At 41.0% G+C, this 20,504-nt stretch overlaps 3 protein-coding genes across 4 annotated transcripts in view; 2 read left to right on the top strand and 1 right to left on the bottom strand.

The window, feature by feature from the left end:
- LOC126757432 (sine oculis-binding protein homolog A) overlaps positions 1 to 12,142 on the top strand; it is a 37,635-nt gene extending 25,493 nt beyond the window's left edge. For both annotated transcript variants that reach the window (XM_050471346.1, XM_050471345.1), the window contains exons 3-4: positions 7,264 to 7,840; positions 9,549 to 12,142. In XM_050471346.1, the coding sequence (XP_050327303.1) occupies positions 7,264 to 7,840; positions 9,549 to 11,782 (2,811 nt within the window). In that variant the 3' untranslated portion in view covers positions 11,783 to 12,142. The remainder of the gene's footprint in view (positions 1 to 7,263; positions 7,841 to 9,548) is intronic.
- A 362-nt stretch (positions 12,143 to 12,504) lies between these two features.
- Positions 12,505 to 15,251, top strand: LOC126755351 (double-strand break repair protein MRE11). Its single transcript, XM_050467855.1, is given in 8 exon segments — positions 12,505 to 12,708; positions 12,769 to 12,892; positions 12,952 to 13,894; positions 13,958 to 14,071; positions 14,131 to 14,291; positions 14,360 to 14,619; positions 14,622 to 14,878; positions 14,942 to 15,251. Coding segments are annotated over 8 exon segments (2,040 nt in total). The 5' UTR covers positions 12,505 to 12,617; the 3' UTR covers positions 15,032 to 15,251.
- LOC126755352 (guanine nucleotide-binding protein subunit beta-like protein 1) lies at positions 15,211 to 16,835 on the bottom strand. The gene is made up of 3 exons (XM_050467856.1): positions 16,476 to 16,835; positions 15,894 to 16,410; positions 15,211 to 15,821 (listed from the first exon to the last, which is right to left on the bottom strand). The coding sequence occupies exons 1-3, from the start codon at positions 16,611 to 16,613 to the stop codon at positions 15,493 to 15,495; spliced, it is 984 nt and encodes a 327-aa protein (XP_050323813.1). The 5' UTR covers positions 16,614 to 16,835; the 3' UTR covers positions 15,211 to 15,492.
- Between the last annotated feature and the right edge of the window lie 3,669 nt (positions 16,836 to 20,504).

Below are 20,504 nucleotides of genomic sequence, written 5' to 3'. Positions count from 1 at the left end.
ATTTTATGACAAGCTTTTTCCCGGTCCCTAGTTTCAACTATTTAATAAATAGAGCTTTTACTATAAATAAAATTTCTTCTGCCAACTCCTCGAACCATCGAGAGATGGGATTGTTGGTTGTGAAGGAAGCGCATGAGCGCCGAACCACAGGCTACCACACTGAGGTCGTCATTTAACTCATTGTGCTCCCGGATGGTAACCAGTTTAAAGGTTATCTAGCAACTCAATGGATTTGTTGAAAAACCTTATTCTTTCCCACCTCAGCTGCACAATATGTTTTAATTTGGAGTATTGGTTGTCCTGGAGTATATGCACCTTTCAGCCTAAAGGCTGGGTATTCGCATAAATAATGTTCCAGCGTCTCATCATCTTCCGCGCATGCTTCCGCCGAATCCACTTTACACATTTTTGAAGAGGGAATTTAAAGGGTAGGAGCCCTGTGATGACCCCCACAACGTCACTAAGCTCCCTTTTATCTAAAAGTAGGAGGTCTGTCCACCATCAAAACCACCTCAAAGTCACTTTGTAGTATGCCCTCTGTTGCTTGTGTTCCAGAACTTGTGGTGTTCCTCTAAGGTCCATTGCTTCAAACAATCCTTGAAGCAGCTGAATGACTATCCCTCGGGAGATAGGATTGCGTTTGATGATTTAGGAAATAAAACTCTAGGTTTTGTCCATTCAGAGCAAGAAGGTACTTGTACCTTAATAAATAGCTTTAAAGCGCACTCGCAAAACGCTCAAATAATCTGCTGGGTCTGAACGCAGCCGCAACAGAAAAACTGAACATAGTTTTGCATTTTCACTTGAACGAAATAACTCAAGCCGAATTTCAAAAAAAAATTGAGCTTTACAATTTGTCTCAAGAATCCATCACACTTTCTTCGTCGTATTTGATTTCATAAAGTTATACTCTGAATTGCTAATTATTCAGATAACAAGCATGTTTTCCAAAGGCATGTGGGCAACACACACACAACAGAGATATTACTGTACATTGATTTAATTATTAACTTAAATTCCCATGAAAACACAGTTAATATGTTTGCAAACTTTGCAACTTTGTACATGTAAACATTGCAAATGCACACACACACACAGACTTGGTGTTGCCCTTGCCGGTGCCCAACGCCGCGAGCGCACAGCAACCAGCGTTATGAAGACAACGCTGTGTTGTTGTTGCATCGATGGTGACTACGACAATGACGCTGTTGACGATATGAGATCTCTCAGCGGCTCAAATTACAAACCGGCAGATTTCTTACCTTATTTACTTCTTTTTCCATTTTATTAATTTTAATTTATGTGGGGTTTTTAATTTCTGATTTGTGCGCGTCGCGATGCGAGCATGAAGGCGATTCGATAGCGCGGCGCAGCGCAGCCGATGAGCCGGGGCTACCACCCCAAACGCTAGGCGAACGGGCAACTTGACTGGCGGGCTGACTGTGGCGCTTTGCCGACTGCTTAGCCATTTGGCCGACTCTGGCGGCAGTTGGCAGCGCCCAACGGCCTGTGAGTGTGCGCGTCGCAGTGAAATTGAAACCACTCGATCGCGTAGGAAACGGCGGAGAGCGCAAGAGCGCAAACTATGTGGGCATATGTCGGTATGTATGTAGGCCATTGGAAAAGAAGCTGCGACTAAATTGCGAATGTTGACTTAAAACAAAATTAATTTCGAGTGGAGGTTAGGTAAATGATGCTGCAATGCGGCACGGATGAATGTGATACGCCTGTAAGCGGCTCTATGTCGCTGTGCAGCAATTATTTCTGCCATTCCTGCGCGAGCTCAAGTGGCCGGCCATACAATATCCTTTCAGGTGGCCAATATTAAATGCTGCATTTTCAAAATATATACAAACATTTGTTGTTGTTGTGTTTGGTAAGTTGTATTTCGGTGCGGCTAAGCATTTATTTTGTTTAATAGCTATTATTCTAACTCTCTTGCGACATTCTTCGCTAGATTTACGACTTTTGTAATGTAAGACGCCTCCGATGATTATCTCAGCTTCGATTTGTACTCATCCGCTTTGGTCTTCCAGAGTATTAATTTTCTTCATTTTAATTGCGCATTACGACTCTGCGTTTGCAATGCTTGCTTTTGTCGAGAACGGGTCCACTAATGGCCAAAGCATTTATTGCTTTGCACGAAGTTTTTTGCAATTTTTTGCCTTTGATATTGATTACAAATAATCATTAAACGATACGCGTGTAATCGGTAATGAAATTGGAACTATATTTTTAGTTAGTAGCAGTCGTGGGGTACTAGTGGTTTTAGCTCCGCAATACCGCTCCGAAAAGTTTGGTTTTGAAATCCGTTTCTGAACGACCTCAAGCAATTGAAAAACTACCAGACCACCCGTCTAATCTTCGTTGCGCCCCTGCTCCTAGCGAATGCGATGACTGTTTCTTTGATAACTGGAGATACATCGTCTTGTCTTCGTACACAATCAGACCATCGCTTCCTTATCCTGTCTGAAAAAAGCAGAACTAACGGCGCGGTTGTCTCTTGTTTTCAAACAGCTTGAAGAAGTCCGTCCCGATCCTGACGGAGCCTTTGGTGTTGCTTAATGTCAGTTTACACAGCCGTATTAGTTCCATGTCGATCTTCTACCGATCTACTTCCATGTTGATCTTCTTTTCACAGCTCTTTTCCAAGATTTGGCGCATGGTCTGGCTGATAGCACATTTTCCAGGTCTAAAGCCACACTGATAAAGACCAATCAGTTTCTTAACGATGGGCTTCAGTCTTTCGCACACTGTGATCGATAGGATCTAGAGATATGATAGGACTAGTCATATATTTGGCATACGGATAATCCGACTTGCCTCAATCGATTTAACATATCACGCTAATCATATAATTACTTTATAAATTCTGCGACGCTTCCTTTGGGAGTTTCGCTCCAGTGATGGCGTTTTTTCGGGAGCTTGTTTACACAATAAAGAGTAGTGCTCGTCAGTTAATGAAGCTAAAAGAAATAAAAAACTGATCGAATGAATTTTGATCAAAGAAGTCAAGTCTTTGAAAATATGAGTTATATCCACATCTTTCCTCAAGACTTCCGGAAGCAACGATTCGCCGAGAGAATTACGTTACCTGAAAGACTTTGAAGTGACTAGTTCTCAAAGATAGAAAGGGAGCCGAGTTAAAAATCCGGGTCCGTTCCGGTTAGGTAGATCCAACTGGAGACATACTTCGTCTTCTTTTTTTGGCGTAGCCACCGCTTACGCCGTTATAGCCGAGTTTACGACAGCGTGTCAGTCGTTTCCTCGCTTCGCCATGCGGCGCCAATTGAAGATTCTTAGCGAAGGCAGGTATTCCTCCACCTAGTCTTTCCAAATGAGTGGAGGTCTTTCTCTTCCTCTGCTTCCCCCGGCGGGTACAGCGTCGTATACTTTCAGAGCTGGAGTATTCGTTCGTTCGTCCACCCTGCATTTCTTATCAGAAAGTGTCGATCTTATAATATATGGTATACTCGCATTAATTAGAGTTGACGTACGCTATGGAGCATTGTACTACTTCGATGCTAGAGAATTTGCTGATGTCATATATATTTACAGTTAATGCACTCACATGTACACGCCTCAGACACATACATAAGTGCGAGTGCGTTGGTTTAAACTTGAAACTCGTTCCGCTGTGAAATCATACCGATTTCTTTCTTTGGCGAATTTCGGCCGCGTACCGGCTAAGGGAGCCAAAAGTGTTATTTGATATGTTAAAAGCAACAAATGAGACGCGAAAACGGAATCAACAAAAAAAAAACACACAAAATGCAATGAATTTTAGCACTGCGGTGTTGTTGTTGTCCATATGATACAATAACGATGACAAAAACGATTTCACAACCGCTTGAAGATGTGAGACGGCTGGCCGACAATAAGAGAGAAAAAAACGAACAAGAAATGGATCTTGGCAGCGGTAAGGCCGCTTGTTTGCTGGCTAGTAGCGGCAGCCAGCTTGGCCCTGCCACATGTCAACTCGCAAGCGATCGAATTAGTAATTGAAATTGGAATATTTCACACTTACTTGCACAGTTTATCTGCAGAAACACACACACACGCACACATACATGCGCAATCGAGCTGGCGTGCACCGGTGCGCAGTTTTTTTCTTGCCACCAAACACCGTTCGGCGTGGAAGTGCGATATCAAATTTGATACTTGGCTGCACTGAAGCGCATGATTGAAGGCATCGCCTGACACTCCAACAGCGCGCCGCTGTTTTGATGAGCCCCATGCAGCAGCAACACGGTTCGCACACGCGGCCAACCGGTGCAAAGTACCGCCAGACCAAGACCAAGCGAAAGACAACAAATAAGTGCAATTAAAATAAGACTTGGACATTGCTGGCAAGGTGTTCGATAAGCATTTTTGCGTGTGTATGTGTGGTGCTTGGTACCGAAAGCACCATTGCTGGTGTTGTGGCTCACAACATTTGTATCTTTCGATCTGCGGTGCCACCAGTTGCCAGCAATACTGCAATCGCACCAAAGCAGATGCAAATTGCGCACATCAAGGAAATCAATACTGGACAACAGCCAGCGATAAGAATGTGGAAATTAAGAAGAAATCGCAAAGGGTGGATCGGGTCGCAAGTGCTAACTGTTGTTATGAGGAGTGCACGGGGGCAAGTTTACCGTAATTCTTTGTTATCGAGCGCTGGAAATGCTGAAATGGTAATGATGATGGTGTCACTTGGCAATGAAATGTTGAAAATGTCATTTAATATGTATGTAATGCAAATATATATACATATATATAGTATATATAGTATATATTACGTGTATTCATGCGAATGGGTAGCTTTAATTGTATGCACCACACACTTATTTACATAAATTTGTGCTTCCATTCCCTCAATCATTCTCTTCTCTAAGGGTGTCGTGTTCGGCATGATTTTGTGGGTCTTTGCGGTCACAACTGTGTCCATAGCTTGGATTAAAATCGAATTTCGTAATGTGAACTTTTTCCTTAATTTGCAAATGTATAACATGTACATACTTACATACGTTTAAATGAGAATCACATCTGCAGATCGTAAGATAAAGTCGGATTACAGAAGGAAAAGCAAACCAAGAGAACGTTAATTTCGGCTGCAACGAAGCTATAACACCCTTCACAAGTGGGTTTTGTTATAGAAACTACCATGCATAACTGGAACAGGAACAGAAACAGAAAGAGGAACAGAACAGAAACAACCTTCTTCCGCAGTAATCTATATATAGAAGGCAGCTTCAAACTAATGATTACAATTCAGTATTTCAGACTGAAATTTTGGGCATAAAAGAAGGTGAAAAGTGAGCTACTGCTCTAAACAGCAAGTTCATAAACGTTCTAGTAAACTCCCGAACAGCAAATAAGGCTATCCGTACTGCCAATATTAAGTCTCATTGCGTTAGGTTTTGCAAGCAGGCAATAACTAGAATTTTAGTGAAGAACTAGGTTGATATCATCTGGGTACCTAGTCGTATTAGAAATGAAAAGGCAGACGAGTTGGTCCGCAGAGGAAGCACATACCTCATAAGCTGCCCAGGCCATTCAGCTCCTTCAAGGATTGTTTGAAGCAATGGACCTTAGAGAAACAGCTGAGGTCTTGCAACACAAGCAACACAAGCAAAACAGGCAAAGCACAATATTACTTTTGAAATGAATTTATGGTGAACAGACCAAAAAGTTTCTACTTGGCAAAAAGGAGCTTGGTAACATTGTCGGGGTCATCACAGGGCACCTATCCTAAAGATCCATCTTCACAAAATATGAAAAGTGGATTTGGCGGAAAACAGAGCACATGCTGAAGTTGATGAAACGCTGGAACATTATTCAAGCAAATACACAGCCTTCAGTCGAATGAGCAGGGCTATATACCAAGCCTCCTAAGAGACATTCGCCAGCTGGGATGGAAGAGAATCAGGTTTTTTATCAAATCCACTGAGCTGCTGGATAAGACCTAAAATTATTGTGTCCCAGGAACTAATTATGGTCTAAATTCGGCCGCTGCGGTCCGGCGCCTGCACTTCCCTTTTCAATCAACCAACCATGTATAGTATATAATTAGATCTGTAAATGTAACCGGCCAACGGTATGCAGTTTCTGCTCCAGCTTCTGGTGCTGCTCTTGCCGCAAAGGAGGAAGAAGTCAAAAAGGAGTAAAAAGGAGACGAAGAGGGTTTCGGTCTCTTCAATTAAACAGCTCAACCCTTGGTTTGAGATAAATAACCTTCAAGCCGATTTAAGCTTACTTAATAAAAGAAAATAACTATCATGGAGATTTTGATCTTTATTTGGGTCGGATAGATTAGGTAGATCTTTGTCCTTATTTGGATTGGTCCGTTTGAGTTGCAGCTTTAAGTTATAAACTCTGTATCAAATTGTGTGAAGATATCCTGTCAAATAAAAAGTATTTCATACAATGACTTGAGTTTGATCCGTTCCGTTAAGGTTGTAGGGCTGCTGTATGATATGGTAGTCTGATATCGGTGGTTCCGACGAAACCCATTCCCACGACAGTCGGGTCTAAGTAATCGGAACGGAACCGTAATTTTATACGACCAAGGACTGTCAAATGGGCGCCTTTCCTCGAATTCAGGAATGTTTTCTGCCGCTACAAAAACGAATGAGCAGTTTTGGGGAGCATGCACAAAATTTAAGATCGATATCTTAAGAGCTAAGGGACAAGTTCGCATACGAGTATATACAGATAGACAGACACACGCAGAAGGGGATGGACATGGCAATATTTAGCTCGCCACGCAGATCAGTTATATATATACTTTGTCGGATCTGCGATATATACGTAATACAATTGTCCGTTTGCTCCGTAGGCTTCATTTGTGGTAATTGCTTTGCAGTGATCATTCTTTTGAGGTCTGCGAACCGGATTGTGTCGATGCACAGCAGAGCCGGAGAATAGGTTGCATGTGTAAGCAATTTGAAGTCCAAGTCATGCGGTGAATCAGGCGATTGCAAGCTCGTGCGAATCTTCTTTGCACAGAGCTTTCGTATACAAAAAACTTCCTTTGATACTTAAAGGGTGTTGAATGTTGCAATCAAACTCTTTTCACAAGCATCCAAAATAATTTTGTGGAACTAATTTTGATCAGTTTAGACTTCATGTTATAATTTACCACTGCTTGGCGCCTAAAATTATGCTAATTACACATACAGCGCGTATTTATGTTTAAATCTATTCCTATAATTTATCTTAAATTTCTTTTAGAAAGTTAGACGCTCAAATTCGTTAACTTGTCTTTTTCCTTGTTTGCAGGAATTCGCCGAGAACACCATGAACGAGCTGCTCGGCTGGTACGGGTTTGACGGTGTGGATCGCCTGGACTTGTCGACGAAAACCAGTCGCCTGCTGCAATCCGCGGCAGTTGCACAAGCGAACAATGCGGCGCTGACGGCTGCCAATAGCAACTGCGTCAACAACAACTCCAGCGCCAGTAACAGTGCACTGAGCCAACAACAACAGCGACATTGCATGGAGAAACGGCGTAGTCGCAGTCGTGCTGCCACGTTGCTGCAATTGCAACAGCAACAAAACGAACACTTGCGAAACATTAACAACAACAGCAACAGTAGTAATAGCAATGCGAACAACAAAAACAGCAGCAGCAGTCGAAAAATTACGCTCAGTTGTGGTGGCGGAAATTATCGCACCGGCAACCGAGCTAACGCCAGCGCTTTAGCTGGTATCAGTAGCGGTGGCGGCGCTGGTAGTGGTGGTGCCGGTGGCGGCGGTGAAAGCACAACATCCGACCACGATACGCGCAGTTCGCGTGAGGAGGATTCGAAGAGTCCGATTTCAGCTGGCAAAAATACAACTCTGGAGGAGAAAATCGGTGAGTAGCGACAGAGGTGCACAAGATGTGGGCGGTAATGTAACACCGACTCTATGGTATAACGTGGGCTTACTTATATAGTAGCGTATAGGAGTGATTAGGTGTTTTTGAAAGCATTGATTGTTTTCAAACTCCTTTTTTCTTGCGGATGAATATGCGACGCGTCTCGATTACGCTGGCGAAAAAATCCTTTACTCTTCCGCTCTCCGTTAATGAGCGATTCGCTTAGCAGAAACTGAAGTAAAGTTTAATTCTAACGGAGTTGGCTGTATTGCTCAATAACACAGTTGTATAAGTTTTGCAGTGGCAACTCTATTTTATGAGTTAGAAGATCCGACCGAATGTAAGTTCAATAAAGGATTTCGGCTGTAAAGTCTCTAGGTCTTCTCTTTTAACTCAAGTTTTACATATATGGTCTCCGGTTCTTCTACTTCTTTTTTCGTAGAGACCGCTTATTCGGTTATAGTAGAGTTTTCCACAGCGCGCCAGTCCTTCTCCCTTTTCGACGTCCGTTGCTGTTGTTTCCTTTTCATTGGGAGTGTTTTTTACGTGGCGGGTTCCGAACCCGGCCCCAACCCTTGTGAGTAGGTTCTACAAAGCCTTAAAGTACCAGAATCTGATGCTGCTTTTTTAGCTATGCATTGCTTACAGTAGACTGTCTGCGTTCTCCATTAAAATTCAGGCTTTTCTTCGTATATAAAGAGCTCCAACGAGCTGCTTTACTAATAAATCCAACACAGACAGCTTATAGGTATTATTACCCAAAAAATAACGATATATATACATATCTACCAATCAATTGTTCTGTTACACAAATCATCATCTGAACATGAAAATGTTTTTACAAATACATACATACACACGCATATGAGCTGAGTGGCAAGTATTCAAATTGGAATCGAAAAAGAAGCTTTGCAAACATCATAACGAGAAAACTATCAGGTTTGGGTCTATTAAACACAATATGACAGATTTCTACGGCCATAAAAACCGCACACACTTATACATCTCTCCTTACAGATATGTCAGTATGTATGTTCTTTTGGATGTGGCAAGTAGTTGCAAATTTGAGTTCAGCTCTGACGGTTGTTTGCGGAAGCGCCTGTCTGGTATGCTTAACTTAACCAAAAGTAGCTAAACAACAACAAATTTGCACATAAATATGTATATAAACAACGGCACTTCCTTCCTTTCACACCGCCTTTCGGCCACTTTGATGCCGAACTCATGAGAGACCAAGCCCTTCCATACAAACTCATGGCAGCCCAAACCCTCATACACACACTCATGCAAGTGGGTATCGCCCGCTCCTTTGCCGACGCTAGAAGCCGTGCGTCGAGTTCATAGTTTTCATTTTGAGTGGTGTAAAATTTCAAATTTTGCATTTTTAATGATTTCATCCGATTTTTGCTTTTCACAAATTCATTCTTCTGCCTCGAAAGCAAAAACAGAATGCAACAACAAAAGAAGTGGGTAGTCAAGTTGCAAATAGTTTTATACACGTCTCATGTTCGCTGCCAAATACGCTCGCCCTGCTGCTCCGCAGCATAAATGATAATTAAGATCCTTTGCTCGTCGCTAGACTTGCATTATTTCGAAGTAATTAAAAGGAAAGCTCGCATACTTCGAACGCTTTTACCTCAAATTGATTATGTGCGCAAAAATGTATGAATACCGTTATCTCATTACACCTTTTTTTGTTTTTCAGACCTGCTGAACTGTTGTTGGTGCCGTCGTCCTGTGCCCGAGAATGCGCCCGAGTTTCTCACCACCACCGATGGGCCGCGGTACTGCTCCGAATCGTGCTTCACGCAATCACGACGCGCCTCCTTTAAGAAAGCCAAAACTTGTGATTGGTGCAAGCACGTGCGCCATGCCATCAGTTATGTGGATTTTCAGGATGGTGCTTCGCAATTGCAATTTTGCTCGGATAAATGTCTGAATCAGTATAAAATGCAGATTTTCTGCAAGGAGACACAAGCGCATCTGGACATGAATCCACATCTGCGTGAACAAGGTCTGGAAGCTGTGGCGTCCGGTAATGGCGCTGGTCTCATAACGCCCGACTTGTGGCTGCGAAATTGTCGTAGTCGTTCGGCATCGCCAGCTTCGACAATATCCGTTTCGCCAGGCCCACAAGGTGCCGCCGTGATTACATCGCAAAATGTTGGCATAGCCACTGGCTCCTCATCTTCACCAGCTTCTTCGGCAGCCTCAAATGTGGGGCACTCTACGGTGCCACCACATAAGCCCATGATCTCGGTGGCGCCAGTCTCGAAACTCATGTCGAAGAGCGTCGGCATGTTGAGCTCTGCAACGATGCCAACATCGAATCGCGTCTCACCGAAACACAATCGCAAAAAGCGACCATTGCGCTCCAGTTTGAGTGGCAACGCCAACGCACACGCCGATTTAACTTCCTCCTGCATGAAGGGAAATCATTTGACACGTGAGGGTAGTAGTTTGAGTGGCTCAGTCGCTACTAATGCATCGAGTATGATAGGCAAGGGTAAATCAATGTTGAGCGGCAGCGGAAACAACAGTTTGCGTTCAAGTCCAGGCGTTCATTTGCCAGTGGCTGGTGCGAGTGGAAGTTGCGGAAAGACAGGTGCATCTGTGTTAAATCAATTTGCGGGCTCAAGCGTACAGGATCTCCATATGAGTGTGCCACCACTGTCGCCAATGATGGAGCAACAAAGCCCGTCCCATGTGCTGCCGTCACATCCGTTAAGTAGCGCGCGTTGCGGTACAAATATACCACCGGCATTTTTCGCCACGACTACCGGCGGTCAACCGCCTAACAATGCTGGACCACATCAACAAATACCACACGGCGCGTACCCGCCACATCCGCCACCCTTTCTATCAAATCCTGGTGCGCCCACAGCGCCTGGTTTACTGCCACGTTTCTTCGGCGCCGGCGGTTTTCCTGCATTTCCGCTGCCCCCGCATGTTGTGCAAACGCCGCCTGACATGATGGGTGGTTTAGGGCTTGGCGCCTTGCTGGGTGCGCCTCCGCCGGTTACAGTGATGGTGCCATATCCCATAGTTATACCGCTACCTATACCCATACCGGTACCACTGCCAGTGATGGACTTTTACAAAGCTTACATGACCCCCGAAGAGCGCAGTAAACTAAAAGAAAAGGAAGCAAATGAAGCCAAGAAAGATGCGTTAAGGTCAAATACTGCGGATGAGGAGGCAGACGCTGAGGCTAGATTGGAAAATAGTGATTGCGAACAAAAAATTGAAGTTGGCGAAGAAACCGTCAACGAAGAGCCGTTAGATTTTACTAAAACAAAGAACTGTATGCAGGCGCAACATATTGAGCACCAAAATGAAGAAGAAATCGCTTTGCATTCGGTTGAAGAAGCCGCATCCAGTCTTAAACGCGCCTTGTCCGACGAACACTTGACAACGACGACGTCATTATCACCGGCAACACCAGTGACCCCAACGACCAACACAACTACCACCACCGCCGTAACACCTTCGCCAGACCGTTCTCCCTGCTCGCCAGCCACGTCTTGCAAGGCCACACATTGCATTGTACGTTCAGACGAATCGGGCGCTATCAGACGGGAACTAAGCGCAGACATAGATGAAGCTAGTGGTGCTATAGGCGATTGTGACGATGCTAAACAAAAATTACCGAAATTTAAGATAACGCGACTCCAAACGAAGCGCACACTCATACAAACCAAAGAATCACCCAGCACGCCCACCACTTCGGCGGCGGAATGCAGCCGACCATTACGAAAGCGGAAACGCATAATCGATTGCGATTTTCAAAAGTTAGCTCTCAAAGAGTTGACGTCAGCGGACGGCGATGGCGAAGAAAACGCCGATCTGCATAGTGAGGAAGCCGATCCGAAGACGACAGGAATCAGTTTATCAACAATAGCGTGCAATAATAATACTAAAGCCCAAAGCAAAAAGTAGGGTTATGTTTTAAAATATAAAAATAATTTTAGAATTCAATAAGTTCAAACTTAATTTGGCTAAGAAAATAGCTTAAGTAAATATTGTTAGTGCTTAGTATATAATATAAGAGTTTAAACGTATACTCTAATAAAAATATCACACATTTCAAGGGGGGTATAAAAATCGCTTGATACCTGGTTAAGTAGCTTCAAGCCAATATTTCGTTCTACTGTGAATTTAGCATAGCGAACCAAATAATGCTTTTGACACATTTTGGGTTACTTAATTATTTTAAGTTAAATGTATAATTAAACACATCTTGAATTAATAAAAGAGTTCAATTTTTACATAATCTTGTTGAACGCACAGTAACAGTTGTTTTATTGTTTTTGTTGTATTTGTAATTTGAATGGAAGTTTTTGACATACAGTTCTAAACCGGATATTTATGCAATACTTACCCTTTTCTTATTCTGAAGACTTGCGGCCAACAGTTCACAATAGTGCACTATAGTGGTGAGCACAACAAATTTTTATTGGGAGGGTTTTCTGCTTTGATTATGAACCTATAAATTATAAAAAAATAATAAATTACAAAATAATATAGTATATAAAAAAACAAAACGATTTGGTATTCTGGTACGAAATCTATACAACAATTGCAATATTATTACTAATTTATTAATTTTTTGAAAGGTTCAAGCAGTATGGCCACACTCACTTGTCAATTGGAAATGTCATACCACTTTGTGGAAAAGCGCAAAACTTGTGAAATTTGCGTCTGAAAATTTCCGCTGGGTTTTAAACAGTTAAAGTTGCTAATATATTTGATTGAAACAAATTATTTCTCTAATATGAGCGAGGAAGTAAATTCTGAAGACGTGCTGCGCATATTGGTGGCAACTGACAATCACTTGGGCTATGCAGAGAAAAACGCGGTGCGCGGTAAGTATTTTGATTTTGAAAAGTCGGGAATTAAAAAAAAAACTGCTTCGCTACTCTTAGGAGACGATAGCTTCGTAACTTTTGAGGAAATACTTCAACTGGCTGTGCAGGAAGATGTTGACTTCATTTTACTCGGCGGCGATTTGTTTCATGATGCAGTTCCCAGCCAGAATACACTGCACAAGTAAGTTATAAGCTATTTAATGCATATTTGCATGTTTATTTAATATTTTCAATATTTAGCTGCATGAAATTACTACGGCGTTACACATTTGGTGACAAACCGATTAGCATTGAAATGCTTAGTGATCAGTCGGTGAATTTTCACAATGCCACCAATGAGACGGTCAACTACGAGGATCCAAATCTTAATATAGCTATACCAGTATTTTCCATACATGGCAATCATGATGATCCCAGCGGCTTTGGTCAACTTAGTTCGCTTGATTTACTCTCGACAACTGGTTTAATAAATTATTTTGGACGCTGGACCGATCTCACAAAAGTTACTATTAGTCCATTACTTTTGCGCAAAGGTGAAACACAATTGGCACTATATGGACTGAGTCATATACACGATGCACGTTTGCGACGGCTATTTGAGGATTTTAAAGTCAATATTGCGTGTCCGGGACCCGAGGAAGGAGAATGGTTTCACTTGATGGTTTTGCATCAGAATCATGCTGATCGCGGTCCAAAAAGTAATATTCCAGAAGAATTGCTACCTGATTTTTTGCATTTGGTTATTTGGGGTCATGAACACGATTGCCATATAAATCCTAATTTTAATGCGACACGTAACTTTTACGTTAGTCAACCGGGATCATCTGTTGCTACTTCGCTAGCTGAGGGTGAAGCGCTAAAGAAATATGTGGGCTTATTGGAAATACATAAAACGCGTTTTCAAATGAAACCGTTACCATTACAAACCGTACGCCCATTTGTTTTCGATTCGGTCGATTTGTCTCAAATGACGGAAGAACTAAAGTTGGACGAAGGTGATGTACAAAATAAGGTTATGGCTATGGCAAAGGAGCGCGTTCAAAATATGATAACAAAAGCAAAGGAGCAATTCACCGGGCATCCAAAACAACCGCAATTGCCGCTTATACGTCTGCGAATACTCTTTTCAAATGAGGAGCAAATGTTTAATGCGATACGCTTCGGTCAGTCGTACAATGAGCAGGTAATACGCAAAAGTTTAAAAAAAGTAAAATAAAAAAATTGAAATAACTTCGGGCAATCCTAGGTAGCTAATCCAGCAGATATGATACATTTCAAAAAAGTAATAAAGCGATCTAAGGGCGAAAATTCAGAATATGACAACGAAGCTTTGCGTAGCGCCTTAGATAACATTCAAGTGGTAAGTTGGCTTTGAAATGTAATAGTGGGTATATAGAACTGTATACGTTTTATCCCTAGGATGTGGGTAGTGAAATGAAAATCGAGAATTTCATTGAGCGATATTTTCAAGAAATTCCAGCCAAACGCCGTTTAAAAATTCTATCACCACAAATCTTGGCAGAAATGTGCAATCGTATCGTAGAAAAGGGAGACGTAACCGCGGCTGACGGCATTATGAAGTACTTATTTGCGCAGCCGTTCTCTTTAAATCCATTTTGTACATAATTTATTATTTTCTTCCCTAAAGACACTGTAAAGAAAGAGCTTTAGAGCACCTGTTGGAGACCCTACCAGCTGATGACGAAATCGAAGAATCGTTAGAGGTCTTCAATTCACAATTATCTCTCGACGATGTACTAAAAAGTTTGGATAAAACCGACTCAAAAGTGAAAGCAAATACAAGTAGCTTTTCCTCAACCTCTACACTTAGCAAGAGCAGGCAATCTACGCAAGTGAAGAGCAAGTCGACTGCTTTAAACACCAATAATAGCGACAGTGATGATGAACCATTCGCAAAAAAATGCCTAAACAGCAATCAAAAGCATCGAAGAACTTTTTCTTGGACGACAGTGACGATAGCGATTTAGAAGCTGCACCTCAGCCTACTAAAGGTACAAAAGCCGCACGTGGAAGAAAAACAACGAAAGCTGAAGCTACCACAAAAACAACTGCTGGCCGGGGGCGTGGTAGGGGACGTGGGCGAGGTGCTACGGCGGCGCCAACACGTTCCACACGACAAGCTTTGGATGTATCGGTAAACTCCACGGTAAGCCAATCTCATCTGTTTATATAATTAAAATAAGGAATAAATATTTCGTGTGTATTGTAGCGTTCCTCACTATTGGAGTCTTTGGCGAATGCGCGTGCAAAGCGTGGCACCAAAGATGCACACGTTATCGATATTTCCGACTCGGAGTAATTTGCTTTATTTCCTCATTATTTATTGTCAGTGCACAAGCAAAACGAATTACTTTGAAGTATAACTTGTCTTTGATTAAATTGTCACTTCGTTAAGCTTTACCTTATTGCTCTGGTTCTTTGTTATTTTCCGACCAAAGGACCATAGCAAAATGTATCAAATCTTGTTTTCTTCTCTACTTTTATATTTGAAATAAACTATTGGACTTTATTTAATATAATTGGTTTTTCTCTCATTTCAAGTAATATTTTGTTATGAAAATTTGTTTTTTTTTCCTTTTTAAATATTTACCCATAACATTAGTGCCTACTTTATGGTGTTGTCAGGTTTTTGTGAAATAAGTTCCAAACTTTAAAAACTATATACAGTAAGTACTAATGAATGAAAATGTGTGTGCATAGGTTGTGAAATGTTTACACCGTCTGGTGCTCTAATGGCATTGAAAATATATATTCTTTCACTCAGTTGTATAAATCCCATAGAGCAACCTGCCCATCGGTGCCTGCGGACGCCATAATGCGCGCATTCCACATCGACACTTTCCCTTCTGAATATGCAATATCCATAATGCCGCCCCCGCCGGCAGTTTTATGTTCAGTCAACACCGCAAGTGGGCGTAAACTTTTCCAAGAGAAGATTCGCACACGACCATCCCAACCTCCGCTCGCAAATACTTTCTGATCATCTCGTATGCGTATGCAGTTAATGCCGGCATTTTTTATGGTGATATCGTTGGCTCTTTGCAATTGCATCGATTGTCGTTGATACGTAATGGCCGTGAGTTTGTCATCTGCGGATTTAAATTACAAAATGCGAATAATGTTTGAAGTGAATAAACGTCGCTTTCTAAAATTAAACTCACTTGGTCCTCCAACAATGCCCCGATTAGTTTGTGCATCGTAATCGATTGCCATTGGTTCGGGATCCAACTGTAACAAATCTATAATGACGCCGGAACTTAAATCCCATGTCAGAAAATGACCGGATTCATAGCCGGCGAGAAGGAATAACTGTGAAGCACTTTCGAATGGTTTGAAACAAGATACGCTGCCCAATTTCGGTAATTGCGGATCGTCTGGCACAAGCATCTGCGATGGGGCAGCAACATCATCATTCACATGCAGCACACCAATTGAATTTTCATCACAAGGATAGAAGAGTAGCGGCCCACCGCTGCCCTCAGGCGGTGTATACAAAGCAGTACGACAGAATGCATTGAAATTGGCTTCGATGGTGCGTTCACGCACATATCCACTGTTCGACATTGTCCACAAAGTAACTGTGCCACCTTTTTCCTGCGTAATCAGCGTGTCGTCGGTGTGGTGAAGACTAGTTATGGGCTGTTGGCCAACTTCAAAATGCAATGCGGAACGATTTGTCTGTAATTGTACATATTTTAGGTTATTTCAAAATTCATTAGAATTTGGTTAGTTTTCGGGTACACCTGCAAATCCCACAAGAAAACGCTACCCTTAAGGGTGCCGGCCAACAAACGATCGCAGTGATGAAAGCAAATGGAATTCACCGGTCCCATCTCCGGGCAGCGCAGCGTAAAAACTGGATCAGGCGGCAAAACGGCCATGGCGTTACAAACAATTGCCTTTAAATCAGTATGGAAAGAAATCAAATTCTGCACTTTTGCAGTTGACACATTTAGCAATTATCTTGTGTTATCACAATTATCTTAAAACGCAATTCAATTTGCTGGAAAAACTTAACATCAATATCAAAATATTAAAAACACGCCCAGCTGGCAAACGACAGAACAACAGCAAATTGTCAACGAAACCGCCTGATATAGAATGAGGTTTGGCGTAATTAAATAAAAACAGAAAGTGAGCACAAAGCAAAATCGCAACAAAAACAAATGCGAGCAAAGCGAAAAATGGTGAAATTTTATTAATTCTTGACTAAGCTGGCAACACTCCGGTGCAATTGGTGGCTTTTTTTGACAATATTACGGAATTTGTGGAGTTTGACGGAAATGGCGGAGCTAAAGTAACGTTATTCGTGTCAGCTTTCAAAATGGCGTTTTTGCAAGAAAGTGAATTGGAAGTGAATCGCAAAATAAATTCTGTGCAGTTTCAGTTCGTAATAATATATTAATTTGAAATGTGAAAATACTTTTTTGTGTGCATTCTATGTGAATTTAGTGTGGTGAAGTTACAAAATCATGTGCTCATGTGTTTGCAAAGGAAGAGAGAGGAAACTGTTGTGCGTTCACATTACGGCTTCCTGAGCTTCCTGGGCTTTACAAAGCGTTGGTTATGGTTATGTGAATATTGCATGTAGCAGAATGCGTGGTGTTTGAAAAGCTTTGAATGGGGATATATGAATATTGCAAGTTAGCGCAGAATTTGTGGTGAGTTAATTTTTCATGCATTTCATTCCACTCTTATTTTAAGTATTGCATATGGTAAGCATACTCACATGCACATACTTACATATGTAAATTTTTTTATGTTTTGCGAAAGACTGCTTAGGCTCTCAATTTTTTAAGCCAGCATCAATTGAACATGTGCTGAGAAACTCTGAAATATGTTAGTAGTTTGGTTTGAATGAGAATTAAACAAATTTTTGATATTTCTTTTTATTAGTGTTATGCTTTTTGTTAAGTATGTTTGGATGAAAGATGATGATTAATAATCAAAAAGCAAAAGTGGACTTATGCATTCTATTGAATTTATGGACAAAATTTATGATACTAATATTTAAATGATGAATATATTAAGAAAATTTTATTAGTTTTGGGATTTTAGTAAGGGCAGTCATGATTTCATGGCAATCTATAAATACTCTTAAGTTGAAAGTAAAGGTTGAACGAATACAATGAAATAAAATGATATTTTTAGTTTCAACTCATGGATTCCTTTATAAAAGCTGGATAAGGAATAAACATGAATAAAAAATATCACATAAATTAAATGTTCTACGGTTGATTCGGGACAACATTATTTGCCCAGTGCTTTCAATGAAGTAATACTTCAATTCCTGAGTAGTGTAAAATAAGAAGATTGCTGATCAAAGTTCGAAAATAGTAGTTGTTTGCTTTTTTCAAATGCAATTAGTTGATTTTGTAGAAAGAAGAAGTATATTGCTCTACCGTGGCCTGAAATTCTCAATAAAATATAAATAAAATGCCGCCAAATATTTTTTTCTCCGACTACTATTATGAATCCACTACTGTAGGACACTACAGCCACTAACAAGAATGAATTACGTCCGCCCGAACTACCGCCTAGTTACGAAAAAAAACTTTATTCAACAATTTTTGCCACATGTGTGTATGTACATATGTGTGTGTTGAGCTGTCCAAAAATTCTACTAATTCCTATTATTCACGATTTCGATTGAATTGCGATCGACAAACCTCTTATAAGATGAAAAATAGCTGTTGATATCTGAAAAGGACTTAAGAAATTCATAGAAAAACCTGTGCCGCAGCATAATATTGGAAATATATTCATATCACATTAGTTCTGATTGTGTGTGTCTAAGTGGCTCGTTTGATTTTGTGGCAGATACCACATAATTTATGACTTCATTAGGTTAACAAGCAAATATGTTAATCTCTTTTGCACCTTTTTGCCACATTTTGCGCTACCTACTTCACTTCTGAAAAGAGCATTTTTTACCTATATGCGAAGCTGCCTGAAAGCAGTTGACCCATTTCAAACTGCTTAATAATGTTGAGCAACCGGTTAGGAAATTACGCTTAATATTGAATAACAGTTTTAATATGTGATCACATGGCAACAGAATTAATAGAAAACGGGAAAAAATATAAAAAATGTAGTAAAAAAACAAAACGGAAGGAAAAAAGGTGTTCAATTTAAATAATTTATCCAAAAATTTGCAGTAATTTTCTTCTATATACATAAATTTAGAGTATTAAAATTTTTATTAAACTGCAGCGTATTACTTTTTTGAGGATCACTCCTGAGACCTTGTCTATACTTCGAGTGTAGCATTTTTTCACGTTTTAGTATACATTCAGAATCCTTGCAGGATAACGCTTTAAGTTCTGACGGTACTGAGGCCATCATTCATGCTAAAAAATTCTACTTTTCTGACTCAAGTCCATCTACATCAATCACATATAATGTTGTCATCGCCTTCTTAGAATCATTTCTACCTAAAATCTCGTGTTCAAGTTGTGTTTGCCGCGCTTTACGCGTTCGACAGTAAATCGCTTTTAATTTCCACTTAATCGAATTATTTGCTTGATTGCTTTATTGTCGCCTTGCAAAAGAACGCAATGACACCTACTCGTATGTTTGTATGTATGTGACGTGGTATTGAAGTGGTGGTGCGGTATCCGCTTATCTGCTACTGCATGTTGCATGCAACCAATGCAGTCGCTTTAGTTTTGTTGCCACCAATCACACTTGCAGTTAATCGAATTTTGTCGCCTTTGAACGCTGCTTGTAGAGCACGCTGGCTTGGCGTTACACATGTATGTATGTGCTGGTATGTATATGTTGACGTCTATTGACTAGACACACATTTAATTTGATTATTTGGTACAACTTGTTGGCAATTTGTCGTACACGTTGCTGTCGCTGGCGGCAAGCTAACGGAAAAAATGTTAGTAATAAAGTGTAATTGAAATAAATTGATTGAATATGGACCCTGCAGGCGAAAAGAATAGGAAAAAAATATTTATAAATGGCGAATAAGAGGGAGTAACAAAGGAATTGAAGGCTGATAAGGAGTAAGAAAGAAATGGGTTTACGAAAAACTTCGTGGGTTTCAGCCAACAATCAGCTAGAATGCATAATTTTTGATTATGTAGAATCGTAAAATCTCTCAACGGCATCCGCAAGGCCTGGTACCGACTCTATTGACATCAATCGTTATTTTAGGAACGGCTCTTCTTGTAAAAAGATTTCACTTCAATCCGCTTTCATTTGATTTATATCATACTGATTGGATTCTACACTTTTTGCTCAACCCTGCCACTGATATAACGGAAGATAGCACTGCTCTCATGCGAGTCCTGAAGTATTTGTGATCAATGATACAAAAGAACACTTCATGCTGTTGGCCCCAACCGGACTGGCTTTCTGTTAAAATTACTTGCAATACGTTATGCCACATAAAGTTTCCCACTCCACTTCTACCGCCTTTCACTTCACGCTTGACACTTGATTCACGCCTAATTGACGATGATGTCAAAAGTGATTGCAGCCGCAAGCTAACCTCCCATTTAATATGCCATCATTGGCAACAAAATTGTAAATCAACGTTGTAGCGGGCGACAAGTGTCAATGAAATTCCAACAAAATTGGTGGCAACACCAATAATTCAGCCGAACCGCAAATTGTTGCTGCTACTTGTTGTCAAGCATTGCTGCTGCCGTGGCAACGACTCACAGCTACTTTAACGCTGCATTCCTGTAAATTTGCAAATGAGTTGCATTAAAGTGGCTTTTAAGGGCCCCACTTAACCATAAATGATTTACAACATTAAT

Source organism: Bactrocera neohumeralis, chromosome 4 (genome assembly GCF_024586455.1).
Source record: "Bactrocera neohumeralis isolate Rockhampton chromosome 4, APGP_CSIRO_Bneo_wtdbg2-racon-allhic-juicebox.fasta_v2, whole genome shotgun sequence".
In the NCBI taxonomy this organism is placed as follows: Eukaryota; Metazoa; Arthropoda; class Insecta; order Diptera; family Tephritidae; genus Bactrocera; species Bactrocera neohumeralis.
This window is presented reverse-complemented; position numbering and strand designations above follow the sequence as displayed.